We start from the raw sequence: 22,011 nt of genomic DNA on the forward strand, positions 1-22,011 counted from the left end.
TCAGAATGACCGATCTAACACATGAAATGAAAGGAAATGCTTTCCTCCATATATATCTACTCAAAATGACATCTTCAGATCAGCTGCCTTTTAACAGAAAAGCAGTTATATGTTTTATTTTATTTGTGTTTTTTCTTTGTACTGGTGCTATGCAAGTCCATCCATTCATATGACACAGCTTCAAAAGTGCATTTTTCTTTGAGTTCCAATTTCGTTCAATATTCATGGGAGACCACGCATATTACTGGCCTTGATATGAATGCTACATGGCTCATTGGATGGCTATGAGTTCCCATCATTTCTCTGCAACTTCTGTTTCCTATTACCGTCTAAACCTTGCATATTTTGTTTTGTTTCTTCTCAGCCGTTTTGTTTTTGTTGTCTTATGATTTGCATCATTTTTTTCAGGGAAATTATATTCAATTTTTTTAATAGCCATGATCATAGTACATGTATTCTTGCAACACCATGCTGATAAAGATATATATAATGTTGCACACACACTAAATATCATTATTCAGTAACACACCTCAGCACCAATAATTACAACTAATGAATTTTGTGCATTCTCATACACATCATTTTTTCAGAAGATAATCATATGATAGCAATTAGATCACCGACTATCACATCCAGGCACATCATACATCATTATTGCACATGATCAAATATCAAAATTAAAGGGAAATGCTAGCCACAGTAGATGATAGTTTTCCACCATCCACAAATGATCATTGTATTCTTGATATTTTTAGAATTAAAAAAAGAAAGAAATTTATTTAAATCAGTTATGAATCAAAAGAGAAAAAACTTCTTAAAAAGCATTCTTTTTATGTTGCAAAAATTTTCCCCAGCTCTTAGCTGATGATATATTGAACCAATGATGGATGATGCCGTATTTAGCAAAGTAACGCTGAAATATCACCGTCATTTCCATGTAATGTGAGAGTGCATGGTAAAAGGGGGTTTCCCCTTCTCCTACTGAACTGCACATTGTACACATCTTGCTTGGCTGAACAACTTCCTAGAATCCAATGATGAACACTGCTGGATGGAGGTTTCTCAGCAGCAAAAGCAAATGTACAACCACAAGAGCTGTGTATTCATCCTCACTTAAAATATGCAACAGGTTAAAGAGATGACTTAGATTCTGATATATATATTTTTTTTTTGTACAAAACACTGTTCAGTATTCATAAACATCCACCAAAAAAAACCCACAAAACAAATAGAAGTACCAATTCTAATGTTTAGATTATGCAATCAGATGAGAATTAGGGTTGATGGATTAAACACATGCATACAAATCATGCTCTGTAAGATAGTTTTCCTTCTGTTTTTAGAATTAGAATTTTTATGAACTGATTCTTATCAATTGATCCATGTAAAATCTCTTTAAATGGAGTAACAGTTTGAGAGACAAGACTGCTTTCATTATGGAGTCACTTGTGCTTTCGTAAACCCCACACTCGTGGGTGTCATGTGATTGCTTTAAGACCAGACAGTCCCCATAAAGAAGGGTGTCAAATGGCATGTGATTTAGAGGCAGAGGGAAAGTGTGAAAGTAGCCACTGTCTGTAAGCGCTGGGAAACAAAAACAATAGGCTTGTAAAAATGATTTAAAGGGAGATACCAAGTCTTGTTTAAGTTGACTACCATGAATAGACTGGTATTAGACTTATGGAAGCTTACATAAATTTAGATCACAGATAAAAACATGTTAGACATGATATCAGAATTCTCTTGCTTTTTAATCTAAGATCTGATTATCAAGAAACACTGACACTTCTGTCTGTTTGATTGTATTCTATTTATCAGACAAAACTTGAATATGGAGCGGAATTTTCCTTTAATACACACTCTCTGGGCAGTATTGGTTTATACATCACTTTTGAGTTGACAAGGAAACGATAACACAAGTTTTTCATTGCACAGTAGTTGTAGAAATGATGCAGCGTGCATTTCCCTCTCATAAAGTGCAATCTTCCATTCATACTGCATTAAAATTGCACCACAGCAAGAATTTTCCAGTGCCTAGAAACAAATGTATACATTGGTAGAAAGTAATATCATAGAAGCTGTAGCTAGTGCCAGCTAGTCAATAGATGTTCGGGGTAGTGGTTATAAGCAGTCACATTTGTTCTCCTTTTCTTCTCTTTCCCCGTACTCGTGATCTTTGCCAACTCTTACATCAAACTCTCCATTCCTTTGCAGATATTGCAGGAGTTTCATAACAGAAATAATGTCAGTTGACTGTAGATTTTGATAGAAGAAGAGAATATGCCCCCAGGAGAGCAGTACAGATTGTGCAAAATAGATCAGCAAAAGTTATAATAAATTACTTAACTTTTTGAGAAAATTACATGTATGTCAGCTTGAATGGCAGGAGGACATCTGCCATTGCATTCTACAAGCCCTTTGGAATATCATTCCTACTCACACGACCAGATACTGTAAAACGAGGAATGTTCGCATGCATTTTAATTTCGTGAATTTCGCGAGCGCCGAGATTCACGAAATTAAAATGCACACGAAAGTTCTTGTCTACACTAAATGCATTGAATGCCAGTGGCAGTTTGTGAAAATTTAATGCCGCAAAAAAGGCCGTAGGCTCCAATTTGCGAAAAATTAATGCCGCAAATATATCATGTTTTCCAGTATTGAAGAACATAACTGTTCTTGTTTTCAATCAACTGCTAATTGCATTTGATTGTATACAAGAACAAGGTCATGAAGAAAGCATACCATTCCTGTGTGTGGTCACGAGGCTGATAATTTCTGTCCTAGTAACATTAATTCGAAATATTTCAGTTCATGCACATCACAAGAGGTAACTGTACATTATAGAACAATCTGACATTACACGTAGATAGGTCAGCCAGTCAATCATATGCTTATGCATTGTAGATCCATTTATTATTATGACTGTAAAAGTGAAAAGTTTCATGTGATTGATTTTTTTCCACTCGGCAGAATAGGTTAATACATTTCACATGTTTTACTGTTGTTTTGCTGACCATCACGCTGATTGAGTGAGCACTTCAAACAGATCAGTGCTGCCAAGACAGCTTAGGGTTTTGCAGCACACACTATGGTAAACAGTAACCGGCCTGTGTTATGACAGTAAGTTCACTCACGGTACAGAACTAGCAAATGTGAAGAAGACTACAAATAAAGTAGCAGGTAATGTGCCTCTAGGATATACCAACCTTGAAATAAAAAAATATATAGGAATATTACCTAAAACAAGCAAATTATTAGCTTGCTTTTATTTTCGCGCTAGCTTGATGTTGCACAAAATGCGTGAAAATTTCCACACACAAAAAAAAGAGGAAATTCCACTTTTACAGTCTCTCATATAAAATGAATGACATTTTGTGTGCAAAAAAACAAAAAACAAAAACCAAATACATCATACTTGTAGGAATCCACTGTGAAATTACTTCAATATCAATGTGATGCACACATATAGGTTAGGCAGATACACAATTTACATGCATGAAATTATTTGTATCTATGAGATCTTGCGAAATTGTTGATGCATAATTTTAGTTCCATCATATATCATGAAGATAAAGCCCAACCATTAGTGCTAACCTTCATTTTTGAAACATTGGTGCTGTATGCATTCATTTTTTCCAGTATTAATCTGGTAAGAAGCTGGTAATATGAATGACTCTATGCCTATTCCTTATATGATTATTTTCCTACTGCAAGCTCCAGCATAGTTATGGTAATGAAATTATGTTTTCCTGCTAATAAGTTCAAATTGGGTGTATCCCACAATTTTCGCTAATTTTCAGTTTGTTTACTGGTGGAGATTTGTAATCGTATGCTTGCTGTAAGAAAGTATTGGAGCTCATTTTCACCCACAAAGAACCAATTTTCACTTGTGGGGCAAGAATATTTTTTTCATTTCCAGTTTTGTTTTGGGGTTTTTTTATTACAGAAAGAAGGCAGGATTAAGATTTTTTTTGATATTTCATTATTTTGCTAAGTTAATTTCATCCTTTTTTTTTTGTCTCTATGCTCGAGATCAATATTAATTCTGTGCTTTCCTCCTGACCGATGCAGTTATGTTTTTTGAGAAGACTAACTCCTTTACAAGAATTAATCCAGCTATAAACAAAGCATTTTCATTGTAATTACAGTGCTTCTTTTTTTTATAGAACATATTTTAGCATGAGAAAGCTGTTGTGCTAAAAAGCCAAAAAGTAACAAAATTGGCAAAAACTAACAAACACCATGTCATGACGTCTAACTTCAACATGACCACATTGTCTCAAATATATGTGATCATTTCAGCTGTTGAGTACCATTTTTATTCTAATTGTTACAGCAAGGGGCAGAGACCTCGTGTGGAGGTGTTTCATGTATATTTCGTGTCACTTTCTGTTTTATGAAGTTATAAGTCTATGTGTTTAGGTGCTTCCTGTATAAAACTGTACTTTTTTGTGCATTACCACGTCAGTGTGCGCAAATGTGGAGTACATGTCAGCGTTTTGAGATGTAGAGACAAAAAATGAGATCTCCTGGTTAAAAGCCTCTCTGTATTTTTGTTTTTTATTTTCTTTTTATCTGATTTTTGGCAGGGACTCGGCCGTGAGGTGAGAATAGAAGTTACTTGTCACATGTGCAACTCCATGTACATGTAATCATTTATAGTTACATACCTTGTTGTATATCATAACATGTAGTCACCAGGTATAGAGGTTGGTAACTGACAAGATTGATTAATCCCAAGAGCATACATTACAAAGTTATTGGACGGTTGATGTGCCCATATGCAGCAGCAACATTGTGTGGAGAGAATATGTTTTAATGTCTTCATTTCCATTCCAAATTAAGGCCGAGTGCAATATCTGCTGGTCAGTACAGTGTCTGCTGGTCAGTGCTGTATCTTTTATCGGGGAAACAGCGCCATCATACTCCTGCTCCCTATATGAGGAATCAAAGCATATTTCCATCTCGGCTCAGATTTATTAGCAATTGTAAATCTGCATCGTAATTTTGTTGCGATTTCAGTTTGTACGAAAGCCCTGATGAGGGATATGAAATCTTCATAAACAGCAGGTGCAAAATTATGATTTATTCATTTTTGTGCGACTATGAAACAATATGACAAATAGAGCGAGCTGCACTTTGGAGCCAAAATTCAGTTGTTAATTTGATCACAACCACCAGTGTAGCATTTAGTCGGTGTAAGTTGTCATTCTAACCCCAGACCTTCTCACACTGCACACAATTGGCACTGTATGGTACCTGGAGTATTTCAAGCAAACTGACCAACCATCCTTTGGCACATCAAAGGCTAATAAACAGCCTTGAATCATTCTTCGTCCATACATAGCTCTCTCATGTCATGCTACTGAAGTGGAAACTAAGATTCCTCAAAATCCCAAGTGGCACTGTAGAGTCAACCATAGATACCCATTAATCTGCCTGTTGAATGATGCCTTCTTAATGATCATTTTCAACCAATTCCATTGCAAATTTTAGTGATAATTGAAAATGCCAACACTTAATTCCTGGTCTGAAATAGCCACCACTTCATCAGTCAATGGATCAAAAGACTGGATTTACCATTTGTGTGAAGCATATCTGTTGTGAGCATAAACTTTATACGAAAGATTGTGTCTGCACCATGCAGCAAATTGGCAACCGTCATGCACATCCAGCTTCATTATAATATACAGAATTCCATGTTATCATCAACATTGACTAAAAGGAAAAAAAAGAGATGTTTTTCACAAATCACATGAGCACTTGGACCGTGATCAAATGTGTGCAGATTGGGAATGAGTAGTAAAAAAAGACAACAGCAAATGATAGGTTCAAAGTTCACGTCACTAGATAGTGTGTTTACTGTATGTCAGCACCACATCCCCACCCCCTTCCTTCCCAACTTGACGCCCCTGTTATGTAATACATGCCCCTGTACATAGCCACCATACGTGTATCAAAGTCTCTGTGTCAGTCATGAAAAGATCTTTGCCGTTCACGTGGGGCGTTGGGAGAAGCTAATACAATTGTAGCTCTCTTTCATCATATCATATTAATCAAGCACAACACATTATTACATTTGTATGTGGGTAGCTGGTGGGAGCATAGTTGCTGGTAAACATTTGTTGTTCTTTACATTGTAGAGACCTAAGCATTAAAAACCTAATCAGTTGAATTTATATCGGTACATGTATATGATGTACACATGCAGACATCTGTACCAGTTTACAAGACACTGTAGACAGGACGTGAAAAGGGTATTAGATATGAGCAAGAATTTTATACCAACTTTTCATAAGAAGAGACTTGGATAAAATCATTCATTTAGCAGAAGAATTGCATTTAGCAAAATAGCGCACAAAATATATTGTTAATCATCTGGACATTTGTGTTGTGTATATTATGTTGGTGACCCTCTGTCTGCACTTGTCTTAAACAGTTCATTTATTGTTTATTTTTCACAGTCCCTCATTTTTTAACTTTTCCTTTGATAAATATTGTGTGATAAGTTATTGTTTACTTGATTTTTTTGTTCCTGGCAAAAGCAAGTAAATGTTTAGCTGCCGTAACCTTTCGAAAAGTTTTTGAAACTGTGTTGTATTTGAGTTTCACCCCGTGATGTATTTTGGAGTTAAAGCGATTTTGAAGTCCTTTTGATTACTAACACAGATAATCACATGATCACTTTAAAACGATTTCATGTGTCAGGATCACTTACAGGATATCATTTGACTTTTCACTAGCCAGCTCACAATTCAGGTTATAAGAATGAAAACGAACTGCTGGAAACACAGCCTAATATACTCTGTAATTTAGCAGTGAACTTGGATCATGTTCGCTAGTCCCAGTTTAAATGCTCTCTCTATTTCCTCATTTGGTCGCCCATTAATGGATGGGACAAGCACCAACACAGAATGTCATAACTTGACAAAGTCCAGTTTCACATTCATCCAAGCTTCCCTTTGTGCGGCACTTACCAAGTTTTTGTTCTGTCTTTGTGTGTATATTGTTTTATGTGATCATCTTAGAGAAGACACCCCCCCCCCCCACACACACACACACTATAGTGTCTCATTTTACAGAGCTCCATTAATCTTCTTCACACTTAACAACTTGGAAGTAAATCATTGCTCAGCACCAGAAACGTAATAATTGACCTTTGACCTGCTGGCTTGATGCGAGAGTCTGAAGTCTCAGTGAATTTTTGACACTAAAAATTGGTCTTGAAGATTTATTTTGCAGGTAAAGATCATTCCATCCTTTGAGTGGGATCTTGCAAATGCCCACATATTTGTGGCTTTTATCACATGCAAATTGAAGCAAAAATGATATGAATGTACCAAATACCACAAAAACAAAGAAAACAAACAAAAAACACATAATGAGCTATTCCAAGTGGGATTGCATTGTTATTTTCTCTTTAGTATTAAAGCACTGTTATTATTTTGATGTATGATTATTAGTATAATATCTTGAATATCACGAGTGTTAAGATTGAGACAAGGATTGTATTATTTTATCAATTTTCAGATGTTGTAGTGGTGGGCATTCGTTAAGATATGTGAACTGACTAACACTTAAGGGGACATTGATCAGCTTGCCGATGGCTCAATTTAAGATACTGTCAAATTTTGCTGGCTGATATGTCAAAATCTGCTTGAATGCGTTTGAAAATAAAAGAGACAAAAGCAAAATCAAGCAGTCAAAAATTTGAAAAATTATGCTATTGCTATCAATATATCTGTGGAGAAATATATGACACACCCCCTATCTGTTAAAGCTTTGTTTTATATGCAATATATATAATATATAAACTGATCATGCAGCTCAGATTTTCACCCGTTGGCTATTAAAAAGTAATGTCTAATGAAATGGGAAATCTTGTACATTTATTTTGACATGCTGTGCGATGTCTTCACAAAAAGATGTTGCTTTATCTTACATTTTCTTCCTCAAAGCTATACCTAAAAAAAAGTATGTTGATGTACTGCATATACTCGATATGCCTTTTGTTTAGCAATCATTTATCAAAGGAATCAGGGCTTTTATAAAAATTTTGTTATCAAGATCCACATGTGTGACATGTGCTGCAAAGAAATATGATTCCACTTTGTGAGGACAATACCATCTTGCCCAGCTAGAGGCAATGTTGGTGAATTCAAGATTCAATTCAAAAATAGATGAATAAATAAAACCTTGCATACTGTATGGCATAAACAGTATATCAAAAAAGTGGCATTTTTATAAACAAAGCACTAATTTAAATGCTTTTCACAAAATAGTTTTCTGCAGAAAATGGGAAGGAAGTACAGCTGTAAGTGACAAGGAAAAGCTCTAGCCAGAAAAAGCATGACAGTCTTGACCAAAAAGAAAAAAACAACAACAAATAACAGTATCAATGCATTACTTCAAAAAAGTCTTGTAAGTTCTTAATGCCATACCCCCTTAGTATCGTGTGATTTTGAGGTAGTTGGGCTCATACAATTCGCCATTTTTAACTCTATTACATGAATAGCTGGATGAAATTGAAGCGGCATTTGCCGCCGCCATCAAAGGGGTGAAGAGAAGTGCCCCTTCTTTACCCCCCTGTCTTCCTCCGCACTAATGGACATTAATGAAACCACTTCTATTAGCAATGAAATGAGTATGGCACTATAATGTGTCAACCCAAAGATAACACTTCCTGGTTAGTCTATTGTGAAGTCAAGGCTGACTTTGTGACGTGAGGTAGAGAACATATAAATGAGTTTGTGAAGGCCGAAGTATACAGACAGCTTGGGTTAAAGAGGAAGTCCAGTCCTGTTATAAGTTAGTCTGATTAGGAAGAGTAATATCGTATGAATAAAACAGTAGTTAAAATTTGATCAAAATCAGATAAAAATTAGGGAAGTTATGAAGTTGTGAAGTTTCAGTAATTTCTGCAGAACAGTTCTCGGACAGTTTATATGAATATGCAAATGAGTGAGCTGATGATGTCATCGCCTCACAATTTGTCATTGATTGTGCACAAAAAAAAAGTGACAAAAGTTCAATATTACTGTTATCTAAGTGTAAAACATGATATTCGTGGTTGAATAACTTGAGAATAATGATAAGTAAGACATACATATATCAGGATTTGAGACTGGGACTTAATTGCATCTGAATAAAAAACTCGAAATTTCAAAATGTTACAAACTATATTTCAAGTTGTGAGGGGATGACGTCACTTCACTATTTGCACATTCATGTTGACTGTTCAAGAACTGTTTCCTGAAATATTAGAGAAACTTCAAAATGTTATAACTTCCCTATTTTTCATCACGTTTTGATCAAATTTTTATTGTTGAGGCCAAAGGGTCACTAACACAATATAGAATTGTGCACACATCTTGACACCCAAAGCCCTGGATCGCTATTATGATCCATATTACGACAATGAAGTAATCGCTTGTTCCTTTTACCACAAAAGACCTGTCTAAAAAATTTCATCTAAATTGGTTTATAATTTTCTGGATGATATTGACAAAAGGCAAACACACCAAGAAAATCTAACCCATTTTTTTTTTTTTTTTGAATCATGGCTACTATTAAAGTGCTGACTATTCAGTACCTACATGTATTAACTTCGATGTAGGGTAATTTGTTAATCAGTAGCAACTAAGAAATGCTTAAACATAACCACATTAGCAGAGTAAACAATCTCTCTTTATGTAGTCAAATTAGGCCTACTAATGTGATGAAGACCCTAGAAACAGCAAACTAGTCTGGGCTGTAGCTTCTCAGGGTTAAGGGAATGAAAAATCCAAGAGGATACAAAGTCATCATTAGGTAGGGACTTGTTTGGATGATGTACCATTCTGGATAAAGTGTGGTTCTCTCTGCATGCACAAACTTTCAGTCATGTGGCAGCTCTTGAGTGGTATAAACCACTTCTCACTGATCACAAACTGTGTAGTAGGAGCAAGGAAAATAATCACATTTGTAGGTGATAGATACCATTCAAAGTAGAAGTGTTCACCCCCTCCCCTGTATGTGAATTCAACAGGTGTTAATAACAGTTTGTATTTGGCACTTTGTGTAACCTGTGCCGTTATGTGATAATGTTTGTAGACAGTGGTACATTGTAATAATCTGTTGTCTGGTGTATGCATGCTCATGGCATATTATCTTCATTTTGCCGACCAAATTAATTATTAAAGCCTTGTAGTCACCAGTGATACATAGCTATGCACATTGCAATTAGTACTGGGTGTAAGTGGCTTTGACATTTATCGGTGGTGGAATAAACATTTATTGGTGGTGGAATAGAGAGTTTAAACCCTAGGTATATGCGTATATTACACAACTGTATGCCATTATATAGTTATGCACACATAGGTATGATATATGATATATATTCATACATACAGATATACATATATGCATTCATTTTCCTTCAATGGATGAGTAAGGTACATAATTACTAATAGGATTGAATTTGTTTCATTTTAGTTTTAAAAAAAAAATTTGCTTGTCATACCTCATTTACTCGTTACATCATGTGTTGGGTGTATTATCAGGTACCACAGATTATCTTTGTGGGGTATGTATACGCTGGATATTTCTTTGTGCAGAATAACAGACCTGAATTTGGCCTTTCACATAAGCCTACATTGCTCAGATCTGCACAGACATTCCATAGACAGAATATCGATATAACAGTGTCATATCAAGATCATGTTTTCATTTTCATGTAGCACAGGAATATATATATATTTGAATATATGTAATGTATGTACACATATGTGACCCCATATAAAAAAAAAAAACCAAACAAACAAACAAAAACGAAAATGAACAAACCATGCATCATTCGCACAAAGTTAATTTCCTAGTTGACCTGAAAAAAAGTCAACAGTTTGTAGGGGCGTTGATGCTCTGAAAAGCATAATAGAGCATGATCAATTAGTATGCCAAGTTTTGGGTCACTCGGGTAATCCCTTCGCAGCAGTTGCTATAGAGATTTAAATCCAATTTTGTGTGTAGGCAGAGTAAACAATGAGTCAGTATATTTCAGTATCCCCCAAACTTGAGACACTTCTCTATTTTTTTTAAATCAAAAGTAACTTTCGTTCAGGTTTTTTATTCTTGATATTCTCTCAGCTATTTCAGTTGTTAGGAATATGCAAGTTTGCTAAGTTCATTTTTCATTCGACAAAGAAAATTGGTGATTCAACTTCTTGTTTTGTCAATAAGTTTTGTCATCTTATTTCAGTACACTCAGCTTTTCACCTGTGGAGATCATATGTGACCCTGCACCACAAAACAAACAAAAAGTCGCCAGACATGGATTTTTAGTTAAGACCATATTCTGAAAGAGCAGACTTCAAATGGACTCTCCTAACCTATTTAAATATTGGAAAGAAAGCACAAACTCAGGAAAAGTGTGAACTGAGAAAAGAGGCTCTGAAGTACAGTGTCTATTCAAGTGCTTAACATTAACCAAGCCGTGCTGGCTGTGCGATGAATGGAACAAAAAACAGGAAGTAAACCACTGGAGTAACAACAATGACGGGATTATCAGATGAAAGTGAAATTGAGCATGCCTTATTAACACATTCTGTCAATAATCAGTGCCAACTTTCAAAAGCAGTAGCCTTACCCTTTCAAAAGTTATTAGAGTTGAAAGTGAAGAGTGTGTACAGGGTTTTTCAAAAATGAAAAGGGGACTCTAAAGACACACCTAATCATACTATTTTACCAAAAATTTGTTTGAGATAAACTGCTAAAAAAACACACTTGCCTGCCCGTTTCATGATCCCAAATTTTACAGAATAATGTAAAAGAAGACTTGCTCTTTCAGAAAATATGAAAAAGTCAAGATTGGCTAGGTTGTTCCATTGCACCCATTTTCAGTCCTCATGCAAAGTCAGTGTGTGCGACTTTTTGTTCGTTTTGTGATGCACGGTCACATATACTTGTTATGGGATTTGTTTGATTTCTTTCCTTCTTTTTGTAAGTAACCTGCTAAATCCAATTTTTTTCTTTCCAATATTTCCAAGAAATAGTTACAAATGTGTCAACAGAATTAATACCCTGTATATACTAGTATCACATCTGAGAAGAAAGAAGGGGGAATGAATGACATTCCAAGTGAAGAGTGTCCAGGAAGTGCCACATGTTCTCAAGGTCTCACAGGATTCAAATATATTCCGTTTATGTTGATGGATTTGCACTTTTTGTTTGGAGTAAAAACTGTACATCAAACTTCCCTAGAGAGGCTTCTTCATAGATTGTGGTTTGAAAGTTGAACGTTTCCACTAGGATTTCCTGCCCTGTGCAATGTTCTGTAAGTGACTTATATAGAGAGAGAAGAGAGGTTAAAAGGAGATTTTGTATCCTTCACCCAGTATGATTAACAAGGAGACAAAATGTTGACTTTTAACCATCCTGTGTGATATCGGACATATTTGCACATTTGTGTGTTTTGTCTGGGAGGATTGTCTAACAGATAGAGAACGTGTAGTTGGGCTCATGTAATGGAGGCGTGGCCCAGTGGTTAAGACCAGGACCTTATGAATGACCGTGAAGGTCCTGGGCTCCAGACCCTGGGCAGCATCAGTTTAGCCACTAGGAAGGGCATGTTCTATCGGTGTTGTCTTGTCCTTTGATGGGGACTTCAAACTATGGGTCGTACGGTTGCTCGCTTATAAGCTTTCATTGCTTACGTAGCGGCCGTGTGAAACAAATCATCATTTGATTCAATGCAATATGTACAGATTGTAGGCAGGAAACTTTCACATTATATCGAGGCTGTTTAATGTGCGTTTGATTTATGGTGAAGGATACAGTGTCAGTTACATATTAAGCCAACCAAAAGTAGCTGTAACTTCATGCATCAGTAGTTAAGTAGTGGATAATCAGTAAATCTTTAGATGGAGACTAACTTTTCTTTCTGTATCGCACTCAGGCACAGTTTCACCAGTAGGAAGTGACAGTAGCCTTCTTGTTGTTTTTATGCAAAAATTCAAAAATGCAAAAAAGAAGCCAAGCAAAGAAACACCAGCGCTATTTCTTTGCGTAACCACTGTTCTATAGGATGTATACTTCATTGATCTCACAGTCAAGTTCGTCCTGGAACCTCGGTAACATACCTGCCAACTCTTCTTACTAAACATGATATTCTTATTTTCCAAGGAAAAGAAGAAAGATGTTTATAGGCTTGTATTTTTTTTTTTTTTTTTTTTTTTGATGGACACCTGCTGATAGTACTGTATGACAGAGGGATGTTTATTCTTCATCTTGTAGTATTTTCTCCCATTTATTCCAATTTGTAAATTTCAGCTTTGGCAGGTATGCATGAAGTAAAAAGATTGAGATTGATTGTTACATGGCTTCACTCTTTTGTCTGCTAGGAAATTTAGAGTTACAGAAATCTTGAATGCGTTAGTGGTGGTCCTTAGATTGAGACAATAGATAAAATAAAAACCTTATTCACATTTGAAAATTGGCACGTTCCAAATGCTGCAAGATTGAATTGGAGTTGATTTCTAAAAATATTCTAATGCAGAGATGTTTGAACATGTCAGCACGTGCTTGTTGAAATAATCAAGTAGAAATAACCAACCTCACAAGCTCAAAGTAGGACAAAGAAGAACAAATAATATGCACACAGTCACAAAGTAACATTGGCAATTTATAAACTGAAGTAAGCTGAAAATAGCAGAGTTCTCAAATGGCATTGTAACACAAACTACTCTTTTTCATCACCTAGCTTCCAATATCTGTCTAGCATATCTGTGTTAGCCTATTTGTCTTTGTTGCACAATAGTTGATTCAGCTCAGTACACAGTAACAAGAAATCTGCCATATCCACTTAGTAAGATGCTCTTAGCTGAGGCATTTCTTCACGTGGTATGCCTCTACCTTTTTTCAAAAATAGACATGTGACATTCCTGCAGCCAGATGATCAATGTGAAATACACCACGCAAAGCATAACAAGCCCCTCTGAAACATAGGAGGCGGTTCACATGGAAAAAGTAATTGCAATGCAACTTTACATTAAGGCACTTGAGTGATTAACATCCATGACTCTCGCACATGATATTACTGTTTACATGAGGACAGGCCACTGTTTGTATACATGGTGGTATGTCAATGAAGCAGTAAACATTATTACCCCACAGGTGTTTATATCACAGCAGTTCCTTTATATTATTTTGCAGTATTTTAATTTGATGCTTATTTGTGCCAGTCAGATTCACAGAGAGTCTGATATGATCATTCAGATGTTATATCCAACAAAGGAGTTACATCCACGGTGTCAAGTTTAATTTGTCGCTTCTCTTGCTTGTAGATTCTTTGACCTCTGTTTTCTCTGGTTTTTACAGGCAATGTGAAATGATGATTTCCTTTTGTTTGAATGAATGTCTCTTTTATCCTATCAAGCATTTAATGGGATTTTTCCTTGAGCGGCATTAATTGGTCAACTCCTTCTCAATTTTCTCTGATCCTCCTACCCCTGACTAATTTTTGTGTCTTAATGCATTGCTAACCTCCTTTGACATGACAATGGAAATTTCATCTTCCGCCCACCCTGCCTCCTTGGTGTGTTCTTAACCTCGTATCTGCTCAAAATGGCGATGTGCCTTCTTCTGACGGTGTGTTTTTCATCTAACAATGACGACAACCACCCATACCTTACGTTCCCTCATCCATACCTGATGTATCCCCTTTCTTGTGACTTTGTGGAACTTGTCCTTTGTTTTCTGTGTGTCTGAGTTTCTTTCTCTTGTTTTTTTTTCCATTTATCCATCTATCTATCTTTTTATCCATCTATCAATCTTTCTATCCATTTATCTTTCTTTCCTTGTCTCATATTTCATTCTCACATACATATTGATACTCATTATTTCTGTTTTCTTACATGGTTTCATTATCTTTTTCTCAATAAAAACATGTTTCTACCACTAAAACATCTTCAACATCTCTATACCATCATCCGTTACTATGACAACTACATCATCATTTCATCTTCTGCCAATGAATGCATGACCATCATTGAACAACAAAAAATGATGACAACAAATCTCACTTTGAACTCTGATGATGACTATTTCTTTTCGTCTTCCCGATGGTCGTACAATGTCTTGTGACTTTGTTGCATCGTCCTGTGATAACCCCTCCCCCATCTTATCACCCTCCATCCGCCCCTCCCCACCCCATGATGTCGTCATGTTGAGAACTAACCTTCATTCTCCCTTCACCACCTTCATGCAACCTCTGCCCCGCCTCCTGCATCCCCCACCCAGGAGGAATCTGGTGGTTCGCGTTCCTCGGCTGGCATCAAGATGAAAATCCCTCACACACCGTCCTTTAGACGCAAGGTATCGTGGTGGTGAATGTAGTAGACTAAAAACAGCTAGCTGGAGAGATCAAGCTAGGTGCAACAAGATGCGAGTGCACGCTGGCACTGTAGTAGTCTCTTTTCAAGCAGGCACAGCTAGATACTTTTCAGGAAATTGACAAAGTAAAAATTGGATATTTTGCATCAAGCAATATTGTAATTTTTACCTCATCACAGGAATAAAACTTTCAGTTGAGTAATAGCAAGAATTCAACTTGCAGTTGATAAATCATCATTGTTTTTAAACTTAAAATGATTCCTTTCATAGCTGCACACCCTGCATAATCCATAAGAATTAATGGTCATTTTGATCCAATGTTTGGATTTATGACAAATTTTGAACAGTAATCATGAGAGAAGTAACCCCATCTAGAAATTAATATAAATCACTTTAATAACATAAATTTCACATGCAAAACTAAGCACTTCATTGTAAAAGCATAAATCCTGAGCAGATAAATCAGGAGATTTGGTATGGAAAAAATTGCACTTTATGACAAGAGCATAAAACTGTTAGGAAACTGAAAATATTTTTGGGCAATATTTGTTTTATGAATTTTTGTTTCTTTAGTATGTGATAGTTGTAATGGAACAAGCTGTGCCTGTATAGTGGGATAGAATTGGAATGTATGAGTAGAAAGTCTTGTCTCTTGTCCCAGTATCTGTACCACAGCCTGGCCTTTGCATGTATCGCATGTTACCGAGTTCTAGTCGTGCACTATCTTACCGTTAAACGCCCAGTGAAGCTGATGTTTGTACGTCCCTTTTTGTTCAGTGTAGAATATTTATTTGACCGCGTGAATTCTGTTGGGTAGATAAACATGAAGGTTTCTCAGTGAAATGTATCGCTATGGCAACCACTGTGTGGCATATTTCATGTACTAGCCTTAGCAATGGACTTCAAAAATTTGCCTCCAAGATTTGTAGCTAAAACAAAAAAAGCACTATTAATACCGTATGGCTTCTAGTGAGGCATACGTTGGGCGAGTGATAATCTTTACACCATTCTCTAAAAACAAAGAAATATTGAGCACTAGATAATGTATGCACCTCTATCCTCGTCCCCCAGCCCTTTCTTCCAATAGGGTAACCAAAATTAGAACAGGTTTTGTATGGAAGCATTCAGTAATTTAAGGGAGATGTGACCTGGTAGTAATACACATCATTATTTGATACCATGTAGCAACACACAGCAGTCCTGAGAGTGTATTGGCTGTTTCTTATAATCATGTGCAGTTCTACTACCACTGTTAGAACTTTTTCAATAGAGTTCAGAACACTGGAAAGTTATCATTTAACTTGATGCAGAGCACGAAACACTAGTCCAAGGGCATTTTTTGACAAATCAAAATATGATACAACTGGTTTTTCTAGCACTTTAAATTCAGAATGATAGCCAAAAAAGAGCCAAAGCATAACCAAATTTTCAGCGAATATACAGTATATTGGATGATGTACGAGATTCTGAAGAAAACTGGAAGCAGAATGTATAAAACTATAACTAGAGAAACTCAGATTGAAACAGTTATAATAAGGTTTTAGATTTAACATACCATCCTCAAAGGTACTGTGTACTAGTAATCTATAGTGTCTAGTGCTCATTCCCCCTCTAATTTTTTAGAAGTTTGAAGGGCAATTTCATCGCATCACACGAATGATTTGTTGACTAGCATCACTGGTAGAGGAAATTAAGCTATCTTGGACATTTATCATTTATTAACTTATTTGGCATCAAAGGGCATGTGTCATTTATTATTTTATTTCTATTTTAGTTTCTCACAACATTGCATGTGAGGATTGTCACGGTAGCCTGACATCGCACTCGATTTAACTTCCTTAATTCTCACTACATCCATGAGGACTTTACCTTCGATCATTTCCTCGTGTAAGCAAATCCTACGTCGTATTGGACTCATGTTGTGGCTTCAGAAAGTTTATTTGTCACAACTTTACTGGATTTCTCCTCGAGTGGTAAAGAGAAAAGGAGGGAAATCCACAGAATGGGCCAAGGTCACCATTTTTCCCCAGCTAATTCAAAAGATCAACACACCTTCATAAGTTCATGTGCACAAACAAAATGTGTCACATTCACATATAAAGCTTTTAACAAACTTAAGCAAGCCACAAAACCATAATGCTAATAACCCCTCCTAGTGAAAAAAAAAAAGAATAGTAAAGTTGAATAAAAACAACAACTAAAACCTTCCTGAAAGATAGAATACACTGCAAAAGAATCCAAGCTACTACATGTTTGTTACTGTTTAAAACTGTATATTATGTAATCTTATGTAAAAATCAAGAAATACTATGGTAACAGTAAAAGAACTCAAAACTAATAAGGTTGCACTGAGTAGGTGGCAAGTATAAGTTGTATCAGTGCTTACATGAAGCCAGGTCTCAACAGCAAAATTCAAAATGGAGAAAAACATCAAAGGGTGACACAACAATATCAAACAAATGCACATTGCCCTCTTGATAAATAAAAAAAAAAATAAGATGTTAAATGCTCAATATTAAGTAGATAAATCCTAATGGTAAAATCCTTAAAGTAAATTCTAATGGCATTTAGATGGCTATGCGGTTTACCATGTTTTTGCAAGTTTGGGAGGAGTGGGATGAGAGCAGAAAATGTCCACTTTTGTGTCTTTTCTACCCTTTCTTATAGTGTAGGTGCTAGACGGGTTTTGTGCCATGAATAAGATATGAGATATATGTCTTTTGAAACAAATATTGGGCCTACTGTAGTGATTCCAGGCGTGTCCGGGCAATTACCCCCAGAGGGCAATTACCCTCCAGCTAAATACTGGTTAGTAGTAAGGTTACAGTAAAGATTAGGGTTAGGGTTAGGTTTAGGGTTAGGAGTTTGGTTTAGGGTTAGGATTAGGTTCAGGATTAGGATTAGGGCCAGGGGAAGGGTCCGGGGTAATTGCCTTAGACCTGATTTCAGGCACTCTTTGTTCGAGTTATTTCCCGAGGATGATTTTTTTTTTTTTCCAAGGGGGATGGGGGAGGGCGAGGGAATCATGTTTTGTTATGGATCTTCATTAGTTGGCAAGTTGTCAAAATTGAATAGAAAAGGTGTTTTTTGTCATTGCTCAGCGAAGAAGGGTTTTTAGAGGGAAGGAATGGAAAGAGGTGTGTACATTACAGCTTGGTCAAATCTGAAATATGAATCAACGAATGTTTCTATAATTGAAAGCACCTCACCAACAATGCCTGAGCTGTTAATTACCTTTTATACTAATTTACAAAGTCTACTGTCCCGAATTATTCTCATGGATCAAAACAAGCCAGACATACATCAGTTTGGCTGGTTCAAATTTGAAGACTTTTAATAGAATTGATTTTTTTTTATTGTTTTGCTGCTGTGAGACAAAATTTTAGAATATCTTTGGATTGCCAAGCACTTCGGCCTTATTTGTCAAATGCTTTTATAATAGCAGAGTGTAGTGCTAAATCTCTAGAATGATGAATCGGCAGAACAAAGAGTAAACTTTTTAACCTTAGGAGGCAACCACACTGAATTTGCTAAAAACAATAATGTAACTTGCTGCAACAATTTTTTACATTGTTTGATGTTGTGTACTTCCAAGCACAGTATTGTTACACTTAATGTGCCAATGAATGGTTGCAGTATATTTTCATAGCTCTCTATGGTTCTTTGTTGTTTTTTATTTTCTCCTTATTGAATGGTTTATTTTGTGTTATGTACTGCATTAGTACTGAGTCCTTATGAATGTCTTATTATTTGAATATTCACCTGTTTTGCTTCTTTGTTTTTTATTATGTTTAACGGTCTGTGGCACAGGGTCGATTCAGGAGAAAGGTGTGTTTGAGATCCCAATTTTTTTTCTCTCTTTTTCCTCCTTCCACAGTTGTATTTAAACCAAATTTAACCTCTTCAGGTAGCCGCAAATAAAAACTTACCCTGCAAACTCTTTTAACAACTTCCCTTCTTTTTTCCCTCTATACGCCTGTCGTGTGTTGCATCATCATTTGGGGCTTGGCAATTGCTGTGCTGCAGCAGTGTTCCCATCAAAACTGCATAGACCCACATATTGCAAATTGTGTGAGCAATGGGAAATAAGATAAGACTTGAAAGAGCAAAGCAGTACAGTACTTGTGCCTCATGCACACAGCGCTTGAACTTTACAATTGGCAACTCATCCAAAGAAGGCCGTGTGGATCATTGATTTCATAACACATGAGCAGACATCCATTGAGTGTAGTCGTTGTGTGTGGATGAGCGCTTTGTCTGAAATGCAAAGGCTCTATTTTGTGTGGATCTTTCAAATGTTACTGTTTCTTCAGCTAGTGCGTGCTTCTGCTCCCATTCCTCTGCTCTCCTTTATAAGCTCCTTTTAATGTAACAAAAAAAAAAATGCTGCAGTTTTTGTCAAGCCCTGAATGCATTGTGCTCTGGTAAATTTCCACTGTCTTCTATTTTCTCTGTTCTTAAACGGGCCTTGTGATGGGTTGATTACTGCTGATCTAAGATGTCACACTTGATCTAGGGTTTGACTGGTCCTATTCAAGTTGTAGGCTCACGTTCTGAAGTCTGGTTTGGATGTAAACTCTGTCCAGTCGAAGCGCAGTACCCAGTTTGTGCTAGATTTACCAAAAATTAATTGATCTTCATCCATTTGCTGTCATGAAATCAAAACCAGGTTTGCATTCTCTTGGTAGGAGATGAAATGTGAAATTTTCTTTATGAATGAGCAATGCTGCGAGATGGCTTTTTCCTGTACGTCCTGTGCTAAGTTTAAGTAAACCAGACTTCGGAAAATGAAACTAATAGTCTAATACGTCAACACTCGTAAAGATGAACAGGTGCATGATGGGGAGCTACTGTTGTATGTCATTGTAGGGAAGTAGAGGAAGTCCAATAAGGGACCAGTAGGCAGACTTTGAGAACATTTACTCTGGTGCAATATGTTATCGCAGACACACCAAAGAATGTATGTAGCACTGTGATCCCAGATCTAAAACCCCCTACACCTGGCAGCCATCTTGGCAGCTAGAGAATAATTCAAAATGTAGTGTCGTCTATTCCGTTTTCGACAGTTTCCACGGGGACAGGACAAGACAAGTTAGAATTTTGTGGGATTGATTGTACTCTTTCAGGAGAGAAAAAAATTACACTGCTGATATTTTCATTGACAAATGTAACACTTCACAAAAAGATATTAACAAATTTATAGGACTTGGTGTTTTTTCTTTTCCTCTGGAAGTGTTGAGGCTCAAGGTCGCTGTGATTTCTAATTCCATTTTGAAAATCTGCGAGCAACATAGATGGGATGCGATTTGGCGATGGGGTGTTGTGTTGGGGTGCTGAAGTACGAGGGAGCTTGGTGTGTCCTCAATGGTGATGGTGGTTGCTATGGTAACATCATTTCCCAGTCTGGGGCAGGGATTGTCTGAGTTAATGAAATCTTGGTAAAAAAAAATATCAATATTAGCCTGCTCAAATAAGTCTTCATTATAGGAATAAGATTGTTGATATAACTTGTTCAAACTTGGCAGAAAGCAACAAACTAAAACATAAAGCCCAGTTACCAACAGCTGTTAAATGCTGAAAAGTGCAGGAGATGAAACGAAATACAGATGGAAAAGTATTTTGCACTGATCAGTCAAACTCTTTTTATGCATGATGATGGCTCGTTCTTGACATGGGTAGAGCAGAGAAAGGGGTGTATACCGGTAGTCCGGGGTCACAAGGTGTGTGTATTGTGGTGCACAGAACTACAGAAACACACACATGCATATATACACACACCAACATACTCTTCCAAATGTGAATAAGCACACCATTTTGTAACCACACAGTGTGCATATGTATATCAAAATGAACTGATGACCTTCACTCACCAGATAACACACACAGACACACACACACACAAGTGGGCATAGCATGCAAGGGATTGAGGTGGTGACTGTAAAATCCTCGGTGATCTGAACTAGGAGATGCGTATCCATGGAAACCTAGCATCTCTGCCTCGTCATCTTGGCATCTGAGCAGAAGAGAAATCCTCATCAGATTGGGGCAAAGATTTTTCCTCGTTCATTTTTCCCCCTTTCTAACCATGGAGACTTTGTTCTCTTTTGTGTGAACTCAATTTTTTCCTGCCTTTCTCAAACTTACCGAAAAGTAGCAAGCCATAGATCATCAGGCATTCTTTTGTGATGATGATAATGATCTTGTTGGTCTAGCATCAGAGCGATTTTTTAGGATCAGTTAAATATATCTTTTTCTTTTTCTTTTTTGCATGCTGTATCTGGCTGTCAGAACTGCCCATTTCTGAAGAATCAACATTGCAGAGGTTTTAGTTTGAGATTATATCCCTTGTTGGGGAAAAATAAAGATTGTGAAACATTGTAACTGACAAAAGTGTTGTTCATGATAATTTACCTCCAGCAATTGCAACAGTTACCTCTTTCTTTAGGCCTGTGATGCTGACAGGTTGGAAGAAAATGAAATTTGCTGGCAAATGAAGGCTGAAAGATGAATTCTGTTGCTTCTATCCAAAAAAAAGAAGAGTAATAGTAATACTTCATGGTGCATCTTTTTCCTGTCTCTGTAATTGACACATTTTTTGTTTTTATTTGTTTTCATATATTTTTCAGCGACCTCTATCCTTTT

The 22,011-nt window shown here is 36.5% G+C and overlaps 1 protein-coding gene across 1 annotated transcript in view; it reads left to right on the forward strand.

Annotated features, from left to right (window-relative positions):
* LOC139728875 (formin-binding protein 1-like) overlaps positions 1-22,011 on the forward strand; it is a 59,062-nt gene that overhangs the window by 11,521 nt on the left and 25,530 nt on the right. The window contains exons 8-10 of the mRNA XM_071639809.1: positions 4,593-4,607; positions 15,277-15,351; positions 19,180-19,197. Coding sequence (XP_071495910.1) covers positions 4,593-4,607; positions 15,277-15,351; positions 19,180-19,197 — 108 coding nt within the window. The remainder of the gene's footprint in view (positions 1-4,592; positions 4,608-15,276; positions 15,352-19,179; positions 19,198-22,011) is intronic.

This window comes from Diadema antillarum, unplaced genomic scaffold (assembly GCF_040938485.1).
Source record: "Diadema antillarum isolate AM-2024a unplaced genomic scaffold, OU_Dant_1.0 seq00000204_RagTag, whole genome shotgun sequence".
In the NCBI taxonomy this organism is placed as follows: domain Eukaryota; kingdom Metazoa; phylum Echinodermata; class Echinoidea; order Diadematoida; family Diadematidae; genus Diadema; species Diadema antillarum.